Consider the following 12,886-nt stretch of genomic DNA (forward strand, 5'->3'; position numbering starts at 1 on the left):
GATTGGCTTCTGAACTAGATGTGATGTCAGAAATCATGCTCATAGGTTTTAGTCTTGAAGTCAGATTTGAAGTGAGCACAGAGAAACTTTCCTTCTTCAGCAGATGAATGTGAAAACAAATTCTCTGCACATACATCATTCTGCAAAGTGAAGAGAACATCTAACTGAAGGAACACAGAAAAGTAACAAGAAAAACACCACCTCATGTTGATCTCCTCGCTGGCTCACAGTCACTGTTTGTTTTCGACCCCCCATGAGCATCTCACAATGACGCGGCTGGGAAACCCATCTACAGTACGTCATAGTATTAAAATAAGAAGAGTCAACAATGATATCCTGTTAGCAATAATCATTATGGCCACTTAAATGGCCAAATATTCCATTTTCAGAAAATACTCATTTATCCTTTTTCCTCTCTCACCCTATTACAGTATTGCTTATCATAATGTACATTCAATGTTTATGATTTGTTTTAAGATTAAGACTTTCTTAACCTATTTAGCTTAAGAAAGTGTGTCATTAATATAAAGAAAATCCACTCACCTAGAAAACATATCTGCTTATGTAACAATATACTGTCAATTTGTACTGATTCACGTACTGAGAAGTTAAAATTGTGCCATGAGTCAGTGAAAACCTCACCAGCTCTCTCGTGCAATGTAATCACTCCCATCTAGTGGTAAACAAGTGCAATACAAACTACAGATCCCATTTATTCCACTGAACATGACTACTCATATCCTCAATATTACAAGACATAATTGGGTGTAGGACAGAACAGAGATGGGTCATATTGTAGGATGAAATCAAATCTTCGGAAATGAATTTTCAGCACAATAACATATTTCTTATTCGTCTCTTACACAACAGTCTCAGCCAAACAGACAAGAGTTTGGCTTTGGCTATAATGACAGCAAACATAATACAGGTCAGTAGAAAGTCACAAAAACAAATCTGTAACATCACAAACCTGAGTGAAGTGTTAATAAATGGTCATTATTACTGCACAGCACATGTTGCAATAAATGAAACACTGAAAAGACAGAAAATGTATTGCTGCAGGAATAAAATGTACAATCAGTCAAACAAGATCATTTTCTTTGCCTACATCAGTCTGGTAATCACAAACAAACAACATATTGTCATTTCTTTTCATATATGCAATAATAAAATCATGATCATACCCACACATGGGAACTGTTACAGCACAGATGAGTGATAGTACAGCATTCAGTGTACTTACTAGAGCTACTACAAATGATCGATGGTGAAATAAACTCCCAATCAGTGTTAATCGCTTTACTGCAAATTTTTTTTACAGTACAGTTTATTCACCAAACATTACCCAGTTTTTAGTACTTTTTTTCTAGATGATATTAAATGATATACAAATATTGCAGTCACATCATGGAACTGAATTAAAATCTTATGTGTAAATCACACTATCTGCAGTACAAATGCTCAGTTGTTAGCAAGCAGCACACAAAAAACACCAAACCAAACAAAATGAAATACATATATGCTATAAAATACTGTAAATCCTCCATATATTTCTCTGTCTACAATACTAGACATATAAGCTACAAAATATTTCTTCTCCCCAAGTATGCACTACAACGTACAACGCAGAAGTCTTACATACTAAAAATTCTCAAGAAACAGAAGTCGGTATAAAGAAAGAGCCAGCTCCTCCATTGTGCATGTGTGTGCTTACATGTGGGGGTCTCAAAGTCATCACAGCCCAGCAGGGGGCAGTGTTATCTGTTACATTACATTAGAGAGTCGGACTTGCACTTCCATTTCACTCAGTGTTTTTGATGCTGCTTATGTATTGCACTACCATCTGATTCAGGAGGGTTGTACAGAAAAAGAGGAAGCGGAATCACTGATTTGCTGCATTCATGTGGTGTCAGTCACTACAGACTACAGATACTCCTCTTCTTTCACATACAGGATCTCATGCGCCGAGCTGGGAACCTGAGAGAGAGAGAGAAATAAAGAAAAGATGGATGGTGAAAGGCTATTAATATTACCATAATGACATTTCATTCAATACTAAGCCCATAAGTAAATGAAAATGCTTGTTTCTGATTGGCTGGCAGGTGTTTGTTAAAACTACATATCAGTTATTGAATTTTAACAAGAGCAGGTAATCACCATAGAAACAAGACACTCTTCTTTTCGTTCCTTTCATAGTGACCGTGGTATGAGAATAATAATGCACGCTGATGTGTCCTGATTTAGAATATGTCCAATACTGATCATTACTGGTTATGAGGCACCTTATAGAAATAGCTTGAAACTCACAAACTCAGTCAGTCAGTGTTAGCAGACTGCAGATTGTCCACAAGGGGGAGCTGTTCAGTCATTCTCAGATCAGTTTATTCATGTGTTGCCAGCTATGAGTTTAACACTCCTTGCTAGCTGCAGGTTTATTGTCTTTATGTGTGTGTTTCAAGGGTTAACATTCTTGTGTCACGTTATGCCTCAGTGAATATTAAAGGCCCTAAAAACATATGATCTCATTTAGCTTCTTTCTGTGAATGATGTGGTTCTGAATGGATACTTTTCTGCCAAAATTAGAACAGTTTGGATTATTTCACGAGAGACGTTTCTCTATTTGTGTTTTTTTGTCTGCGCTTCTCTCATCGGTCTGACGTGGGTGGGGCTCAGTTAGAAATCAGTGATGTCATGTACTTCTGTGCACCAGCCGCTGTCAAACTGATCAAACCACACCAGCAGAGTCTTGACGAAGCAGATTACATCGTCTTTGGAATCTTAATAAATAATAATTAAATAATATGTAGAATGTTTGTTTTTCTTTGAATTTCCATGATATTTATTACAGAGATATACTAAAGATTTTAAACCAATTTTTCAAGGGCTATATAATACAAAATCTTCAGAGCTTTAACATTATGCTCTTTCAGGCGCTCGACTGTCAGACAAATTACGTCAAAGTGTCAATTGTAGAAATAGTACCCTGTCTAGAGCAAAGTGTTCTATCATTAAGCAAAAGATACGTAGAGCTTGACAGTTCTTTCCTGACCTTGGAAACAACAGTCGACGTGGTCCGCCTACACACTTCTTCTGGAGCTTTCAACAGTTTCACACAGTCCTCATCATCAACAGACTGATTCTGAGCACCATGGAAAGTTTGAACATTGGCAGTTTCTTGGCAACTGAGCAAACTCAGTCTGATGAGTTTCAACAGATGTAGCATTGATCTCAGTTTGTAGTTCAAACGTTCAACACACAGAGCTCAGTCGACCTGCATGCTTGTTTGTTGATGGGACATATCTGAACTGCTGCTGCTGGTGCTCTCCTTGCCAACAGGTGGTGCAGGTTGGACTAGAGCTGCAGGTCCAGCACTGCAGGTCTGAAAGTGCTGACACTGTGGCTTTGTAACTGGATGATAGTGGCTGGGCCTGCTTCCAGGAGCTCTGCATTAATGACACTGTGTTTGCGTGTGTGTCCTTGTTTTCTTAAGCTGGGACACCTTGTCATACAGTGTCACTTATTTAATGTGCACTGTATAAGGTCGCTTTTTGTATATCAACTGCTTTAGGTATTAAGTGTACAAATGATTATACATCAAATCCAATTACCTTCATACAAGATGACAATAAACTGGTAGAAACTGCATAGTAATCCATTTATTTTGGATTCTTTCCCATTATGATGGATTCCTTGTAATCCACAGTGATATACAGTATAGTGCACTATACATTTGCTTGTTTTCTGATTATCAACCCTATCTATCAGAGGTGATGAGCGGAGACTTGACTGTGACTGATTTAGAGTTTGCGGAGTCAATATTGAGACATCTATAATCTCAGAGACCCTGAAATTACACATAAAAGACACCAAAGACACAAAGTCTATGTTTTAGTGCATATTCCACTCATTACTCTAATGTAAGTAATTATGTTATTTCTTGATTTATTTGAGTTACAGCATCACATCTGAAGACTGAAATCTTTTTCCTTTTTTTTTCTCTTGTAAATGATCACGACTAGCAGCTAATTATGATGAATTACAGTATGATGAACACTAATTGTGGGGGTAGGATGAAGCTTTTAGATAATTCAAATGGAATCTGATATTTAATAGTGATGATAACGAAAACAATGTCTTGCTTTTATGCTCAGCAGACAGGGAATCTGATCCCAGTTATTGCTACTGCTGTCAGTAGATTTTCATGCGGTTGCACCACACCGATTACAGATTTTTTCCCCTTTTTTTCACATTTCTTTGTAAAATGCTTGAAAAAAACAGCTTGTAAGCTGCACTTACAAGTGTAAGTGCAGCTTGTCGGCTCTTAAGAAGCGGCACATTAATGATAGTCGAGTGGTATTTTTGGTAATTTTTATACATACATTTGGAAAATAATACATGAATCTGTTAATTACCGTGAAAAGCAGCACATTACTATCCGACACTGTCATGTGAAATGTGAAATGTAGCAACAGATGAGTGTATGTGTGAACCTGATGGACAGACAGCTAGGACTTCTCACTGGCCCTTCTTCCTAATGGAGAGTCATTCCCCATGGAGTCACACTCCCAGTTGAGTGCACTTCACATTAAGAGCAAGACCATACATAAGCAACGCACTCCACACTCTTTAAAATGCTAATGACACTGATGAGATGTCTTACTCATTCAGTTGATGAGGTGATGTAATTAAGTGCTGTTTAGAGGAAAAGGCTGATTTTTTTTCTATATATTTCTAATTCTCAACAAATCTCATGTTTGGAGCCAAACCAACAATGAACTCATCATACTTACAAGTATTATGTGTGTATCCAAAGCCTGATATGTCTTCCTCTGTGCTGTAGACCTCATTTGTTGTCAAAAAACTATTACAAACACTTCAATGATCATGTTTTCAGCCTCTGGAGAGCAGTTCTGTGTGAGGCGGACGCCTCTGAGCATGCACAAGAACTGTTCTGTTTACAGTGCTTCGCTAGAGATTTGTTGACAATTAGAAAAATATAGAAAATCACCAGCATCACCCTTTAAAATGAGCGCTAGTTTACCTGGTTGACTCCTCCCACCACCAGGAGGCGGTCTCTGATAACGATGGAGGAGGCGGAGCATCGGGGGAAGGTCATGGGAGCCAACCTCTCCCACTTCTTCCTCTGAGGATGAAAGGCCTCCACTGTGTCCAGAGCCGAGGGCTCATGACCTAGAGACACACACACAGATATCAGACATATCAGACACAGGAGGTTTCTCAGGTGGACGTCATATTTCAGACTTCCTACATTTTGACATCATCCACACAGTCATCATCATCAAACCTGTAGGTGCATTTGATCATATCAATGAAACAAACAATTTTCATTCATTCATTGATTTTATAGTTACTTTCTCACTGGATTTGTTCCTCCGTTGTTGACATTCCAATGTTTTATTAATTATTGTGTGAAACTAGTTCGTTATTCATTTTGTTCATATCTGTCAAATATGAAAAGGTGATCAGAAGCAACCAAGGTTCACAGAAACTTTCAGCTATGAAGTCTTGGCAGCTTCAAACAAGCCATGTGAGGGCTTCTGAGTATGTGCTTTAATCTATCAGTTAGTCTTGACATGAATCATACATGAATGCAGCTAAAATAACTTTTAGTTTTCCTGCTCGTCTCTCTTACCAAGCCCCCCCGCTACTACCATGCGGCCTCGCAGGAAAGCAGCGACGAAGTCCGCTCTCTTTGTTTTCATCGCCACCGTCTCCTCTGACTTCAGCCAGGCGCCTGCAAGAGAACAAGAGACGACAGCTGGAGTGAGCAAATGTGTGTGCTTGTGTGTGTGTAAAAGCTTCTAAGAGGTGAAGTCAGTGGCATTGTAGTCCACCTTCAGCTGGACAGGATGCTGCTGAACTTTTTATTTTTTTGAGTGTGACCCACACAAACAGGTCACGGAGAATTCAGCTGCAGCAAGGATATGTACGGCGCGCGCACACACACACACACGCACACACACACATACACGTGGCAAGGACAGAGAGAGGTTAAAACAAGCAGAGACTAACAGAGATAGAGAGGGGAAAGGAAGGTTAGTATCAGACTACTACTAGAGTGAGAAAGCGGGGATAATGTTGCTTGTTAGTGACACTATTTTCAAGGTTGAACTTTTAACTGGTGAATATTGGGAGACCAATATGGACAACTCTATTTCTGGGAGTGTTTTCTATTTAGTGTGAGATGGAGTGAGTCATGGCTATGAGGTGGAAAATTCAGCTTTTTACCTGCAATCTAAAGATGAATGAAGAAAGTCAAGTAAATGTTTAAACTTTGGAGTGATACACTTGATTAGGTTTTGTTATTTGTTCCAGTATAAAACTGCAGTGATGTAGAATCAGACCACTCCAATAAGCTGTGGTGTGACATCCAATCACAAACAGATTTCCAATGAAGGCTTGCTTCGGCCCAGTAAAAGACATCAGTGAAGGCTGCTGGCCTCGTGTATCCTTGCTCAAGCCTCCTCCAGTATCCGACGGTCACAGTTTTTAAATCTTGTTTTTGTCACATCTGCAACAGTAAACTCTACATTCTCGGAGTTATTTGCCATGGAAATGGATACATTTAAAAAATGAGGTTCTTCTGGGGTTATTGTGTGTATTTTAACAAATCCATTTCAGTTTGGAATGGGTATACATGCCGCCTGGGGACATCTTTGTGCTTGCTCTGCTGCACACAGAGTTGGAAGTCAAATCTTTTCACCAGACAGCGAGGAGCATCAGCAATAGGGTCTTTGGAGCTGCAGGTGTAGGACATTACAATTTTAATTGGATCTCCTTCATTACCTGACATTTAAAAGACCAGTGAGTAGAATTTAGAGACATCTAGCAGTGAGGTTGCAACAAACTGAATTCCCCTCCCTCTCCACTTCCAAGCATGTAGGAGAACCTACGGTGGCCGTGAAACTCGCAAAAAATGCAAAAAGCCCTCTCTACAACCAGTGTTTGGTTTGTCTGTTCTGGGTTACTGTAGAAACATGGCGGTGCAACATGGCGGCCTCTGTGAAAGAGGACCCGCTCCCTGTGTAGATATAAAGGACTCATTCTACGGTAACGAAAACACAACGATTCTTATTTTCAGCTGATTATACACTAATTAACACATTCTTATGAAAATTATATTCCATTTCTGCCAAGTCGGTTCCACTAGCTGCCACTAAATTCTACACATTGCACCTTTAAGATTCACAACAACGTTCTCTCCAATACTGTTGCGGTCTGTGTAGAGGTTCCACAACACTCAAAGCTGAAGCACTCCAGATGATAAAGGGTGTACTTGAGAGTGTAGGAAATGAAAACATAGCCATCAAAACCATGTTTCTCTTTCCCCAACAGATTCTGTACAAGTTTTTATTTCTACTTCCAGGTTTTGTTGCTGCCAAGTCTTGTTTGTCAGAAGGAAACCCAGACTAGAGAGAATCGTGACAGAGGAAGAAAGATAACTTCATCAGGGAGTGAGGGAGCAAGAGAGTACTGGAAAGAACCAGAGAGTGAAAGTACAAGAACATTATCTTGCTCCTTATCTTTGTCTATCTTCTCTTTCTTTGTCTGGATCTCTCTATCATCTTTAACTTGTTTTTCTCTTTTTTGCTTTCTCTCTCTCTCATTCTCTTGTTCTTATTGTCTTCTACTTCTTACCCCTTTTGCCTCGCTTTTTCTCTTTCTCCTCTATCCTCCATCTCTCTTTTAAATAGGAGGCAGAGACGACAAGGTCGAGAGAAACAAATAGAGGTAAGAGAGATAAGTAGCCAGATGGTGAGCCTTCCTACATGTTGCAGCAGTGTGTGATGAGGAAATGTGTCCTCCTTTCCAGCCTGGTTAAGTTACACTGAGGAGAACAGAGTGCAGATCACAGCTTCCACTCTGCTCTGTTCTCTTCTTATGTAATATTTACCATGTTTTTCCATCTCAGTTTAGCATGTTAGCATGCTAACATTTGCTAATTAGCAGTAAACACAAAGTACAGCTGAGGCTGATGGGAATGTCGTTAGTTTTGCAGGCATTTTAGTTATAAAACAAAGCACTGGTCATATTGAAATTTTGACCTGATGCTGGCGCTAGATGAAAAATCACCAAAGTTATTACAATTGACAGTAAGAGACTGGTGTCACCTGTCAGAGGGCTCAGTAGATTTATGACAGCACAGCCTCTGCAGGGCCTAGTGATATGACACATACAGTTTGATCCGTTTGGTCCAATTAAATCTGGCAAGTTTTTGGAAATAGCTGTATCATTAAATTATTTTATGCCATGTGTGCAGGGAGCCAACAGGAAGTCAGCCTGCTCAGCCAGAGAAAGTCTACATCGTACTCCAGTCCTTCCCTCCAAAAACTTAGAAGACTGAAATGTTTTTTCAGTGTATGTACCCGATTAGCAACTTCCATACTAATGAATGGGATGTCATCTTGGAACACTGTATCTAGTTTTTTCTTAATACATCCACGAAAATAACAAGCTGTAATATGACCGTTTTAGGGAAAGAGATTATGCTACCTAATCAACATTATTTGGTAATTTAGTCTCACGTTACTGGCAAGGTGTTTTTAGGATTTTACATGTAATTTCTATTTAAGTGTTGACCATATTCCATTTTAAGTGGCTAACATATGAACAAGCTAGTTTTGTCATTTGGTTTGGTCAGAAATGCAACAGTGAGCAGTTGCTGGGTGTTAATATATATTTTATTTAAACATCTACGTAACTTGTTTGTGTGATGCAGGCTGTATTTATTCAGTGATGCATAAATGTCCACTTTGAAAACATTTCAACCTAGACAAAATTTGAACTTATGAACAGCTAATGCAATCAGCACCTGAACTTATTACATGCAGGTGTTTTCTTTTAACATGCAGTCAGAGAATTGCATGCAAATTTGTGGCTACATTCTGGTCTATTGAGGCTACTAGTGGTGCAGAAATGTGAAAACCTTTCTTCTCTGTAATGGATTTACCAGTAAATAACTGCTGACATTTATACAAAATGGTGGCTCTAGAAATAAACTACTTCTCCTTGAATCTGAGGGAAATACACCAAAACATTGTGTTCTAACTTCTATTATACCTACCCACCAGTCAACAAGATGGATGCAGAATACAAGATGCAACAACAACAACAGCTCTTTTTTTTTTTTAAACAGTGCCCCTATGTTACAGGCTGGATTTTCTTCTTTAAATTACAGTTGTGTCAACACATCACACTACAGACTTATGGTCCAGTCCTCTGAGACCAAGTTGCGACTGCAGGCCTGATTCCTATTTGATTTGGAGGGATTACACAAGTGTTCGCTCCAAGATTTTCTTTGTAGGATGCAGGGAAAACACCAGCATACATTATTCTACTCTGGAGGGAGAAGCTGAGGAGAATAACAAGACAGAGAGACAGAGAAAAATACAGAGATAGAGAATATAGTCAGAGAGAGGGAGTGACAATAGAATGAGGGAGATGAGGCGATTCTCTGATGGCTGGGCTTTGTAGTCTGTCTGGTGGTAATTTTGTCCACAGCTCTCCTCTGTAATTGTCTCTCATGATAAAAACTAGAAAAGGATGGTGATTGGCTCTCGGCCTTTGATGGATTCTGTCTGTCTGTCACGTGTGAAATCTTAGACACTGATGACCACCTTCAGATGAGCCCTTTGAACGAGATCCATTATGTTCTAGCATTTTTTAATCATTACATATTGGCCCAAGGACGCACATTTGCTCTACTCGCATTTCTGCTTTTGCATTTTGGGTAATTTTACTCTCATTTCAAGCAGGATATAAATGAAATAAAGACAACATGGGAATACATTTTGGCCTCAGGGGGACTGCATCATTTGTGGTTATTGTTACTGTTGCCAGAGTTCTTTTTGTTCAGGCAAGAGGGGCTGATGAAAGTCTTTCTTTGTTGTACGCATCAGGATTCACTACTCTAGTTGAGAAGAGCAACTGAAATAGAAATTTTTAAAAGGCCTGTTCGCCCCAAAGCACAAAAATTTTTGATCTGGAAATAGTTCCAGGTACTAAGAAACCTCAGGAGCAAAACCAGGATCTCAGTATAAACAGTTTCCTGACTGTCCAGCTGCTCAAATCTATGCTGAGAAGAGACAAGGGTAAAATGTACAGTATGCAAGTGAATGATTTTGCCTCTTAGGCAACATAGAGGGAGCTCTTTCTTTTTGGTAGAGGTTGTTGAGGCTGTATGCAGCCTGACAGGAAGACTGCTGGTATTACTCAAGTGTATGAAACTCTAGAAACATAGTTTAATTTATGTATTTACGGTATCAGGTCAAAAAACTAAACCTGATTACAGGGTTAGTGCATGAATAATGTGCTGATTTACATACCATTTCAGCTTTCTTGTACTACTACTATTATCATGCATTTTCATCTTATTATTTACGAGATGGAGGAGTGGGGGCGTTCAAAGAACTCTCCCTCGATTCACACACTCTCTCTTTCTTTATCTTGCCTTTTAGACATGTTAGGAAGTCAAACTACATTCAATGAACACCACAAGAAATGTCCGTCCCTCATCCTAATTTAGATTTTACTGGAACCCAGTGCTTCCCTACTGTTTGATTTGAACTCTGCACTAGTTGCATCAACCTCAAGGTTTGTGTTTGATCAATGAGTGACATTCAGCACTGCAAACTCAGCAACAATAGTTCATGGACCATTAGAAAGTACTACCTCTAGAGCAGGAGCCTATTTTGGGGCCTTGAACTGAATTTAGACCCTGGTTCCTTTGATTGAAACTCAGGTAAGGCTTGTGAGTTCTTAAAATAGTCTCAGGACCACTGGAAAAGATGCTGTGGTGGAAACAGGCTAACTCTGCTAGCAGCGTTTGCCCAGGTTATGAGATACCTGAGGTATCTGCTTTCACCTCAACATAATGGAGGTGAATGTTATTTTGTTTGTGGTGATCACTGTATTGTGATAGATGTGGAAATTTTGGAGACGAATACCTCAAAATCTGAGCAAATAAAACTAAAATTACCTGCATGACTAGATACCACAAGAGCGAACAGACAAAAATGTTGTTTTTTTTATATAATTTGGGTGAACTGACCCTTTCAAATGATTTTCAAAAGCCACAGTTTTTCATTCTACGTGTTTATTATCTTTCACAACTCCAGTCTTTGTGTTTTCGGTTGTGCTTGCTGCGGCTTGCCTGCTGGCGTGCATACAATACTGAAACTCTCGCAGAGACATTACCTAACAGGCGTGCATCTTAATACTGGCGATATGGAATGGAACAGTAATAGAATATCACTGTGTGACAGCAGATTGCATGACCACATGTGTGTGTATGTGTGTGTATGTGTGCGGAGAGATATTGCTGAAGATAGATAATAAAGCAATCTGTTTCTGGATCTTGTAATTTAAAGCGCTTCTCATCCACAGCCCTCCCTCCGCAGCTCATCTCACGTCTCATCTCCACCAAAATTAGATTGGAGGAACGGGCTACGGCTGCCTCCCCCGTACATGTGTGCATGTGCATCAGTATATAAGTGGCTGTGTTTATGTGTGTTGGAAGGCCTTTCTCCCCTTCTTTCTCTCTCTCTTACACACAAGGCAAACTTTCTCCCCTTATTATCATACATTAACATTATCACTCCCGTGTTCTGCTTTATTTGGCTTTCATTCGACCGATCCCGATGTGTGACCGCATACCCGGCTGTCTAAAATGACTTATCGATTTTTGCTCTCCCGTTTCTCCTTCTGGTCCCTCCTCAATTTGTTCACCTGTTACTCTGGGGTGTCTTTGCCGGATAGAGGGATAAGTCATTTCGCTGTGTTGTGGGACACAGAATGTGCACAGAATGAAGAGAGGAACGAGCCTATTGCAGTAGAAAAGTATTTCTTTCCACAGTGAGGTTGATGTTAATGGCTGCTTTGTATGACAGTGAAGTCAAAATGAAGATGCATGCTGTCAGTGACAAGAAGATGATGAGACACTTGCTGATACCAAAAACAAAGTGCCTGTGTGGTATGTTGTCAAAGGAAAATCTCTTGCTCTAGCATAATAATTTTCATTTTTTCTAGACTACAGACTTGATAGACAGGTCTCTTATTGTTAAGAGAACTGCTAAAGGAATACTTCATGTGTTTAGGAAATGTGCTGACTTGCTTTCTTTATAAGATTGGCATCAATCTCCTTGTATCACTCTGTCTGTGCATTATGTATGGAGCTAGATATTTAGCCAAGCTTAGCATAAAGACTGGAGGCTGCTGGAGGGGAACTAGAGGGGAAACAGCCAGCCTGAATAAATGCTATAAATGTTTAACTTTGTGTATCTCGCTTGTTTACATACAGCACTGTGCAAAAGTTTTAGACACCCTAGATGTTTAGATTCTTATCCATTATGCAATACAATCAGGGAGGTGTCTGATCGGTCCCAAATTTATTCATGACATGACAATGACCCCCAGCATACAGCTAGAGTCATAAAGAATTATTTTCAGTAACAAGAAGAATGATGAGTCCTGCAACAGATGGTATGGTTTGGCCCCCATCATGGAGTCAATCTGGGATTACATGAAGAAGCACCTGAGATGGCCTAAATGAATAAATCCACAGAAGAACATTCTTTCTCCAGGATGGTTACAACAACCTTCCTGCAAGTTACCATGAAAAACTGTGTTCAAGTGAACCGAGGAGAACTACTGCTGTTTTAAAGGCAAAGCTGCTCACAGCAAATATTGATTTCATTTAAGTTTCTGCTGTTTACTCAACTTTGTAGGAAGTTAATTGATAAATTAAAACAATTTATAGCATTTTTTTTGTAAGCATTCTCACTTTACTTTTAGTGCCTAAAACTTTTGCACAGTACTGTATGTAAAAATGACAATTTGTGATTTTATAGGGAGCTACGTGCTGGAA

General features: G+C 39.4%; 1 protein-coding gene across 1 annotated transcript in view; it reads right to left on the reverse strand.

The window, feature by feature from the left end:
• Nucleotides 1-693: 693 nt before the first annotated feature.
• Nucleotides 694-12,886, reverse strand: part of klhdc8a (kelch domain containing 8A) — a 38,393-nt gene continuing 26,200 nt past the window's right edge. The window contains exons 7-9 of the mRNA XM_067588383.1: nucleotides 5,654-5,755; nucleotides 5,042-5,190; nucleotides 694-1,977 (exon numbers count right to left, since the gene is read on the reverse strand). Coding sequence (XP_067444484.1) covers nucleotides 1,924-1,977; nucleotides 5,042-5,190; nucleotides 5,654-5,755 — 305 coding nt within the window. The 3' untranslated portion in view covers nucleotides 694-1,923. The remainder of the gene's footprint in view (nucleotides 1,978-5,041; nucleotides 5,191-5,653; nucleotides 5,756-12,886) is intronic.

This window comes from Thunnus thynnus, chromosome 4 (assembly GCF_963924715.1).
Source record: "Thunnus thynnus chromosome 4, fThuThy2.1, whole genome shotgun sequence".
In the NCBI taxonomy this organism is placed as follows: domain Eukaryota; kingdom Metazoa; phylum Chordata; class Actinopteri; order Scombriformes; family Scombridae; genus Thunnus; species Thunnus thynnus.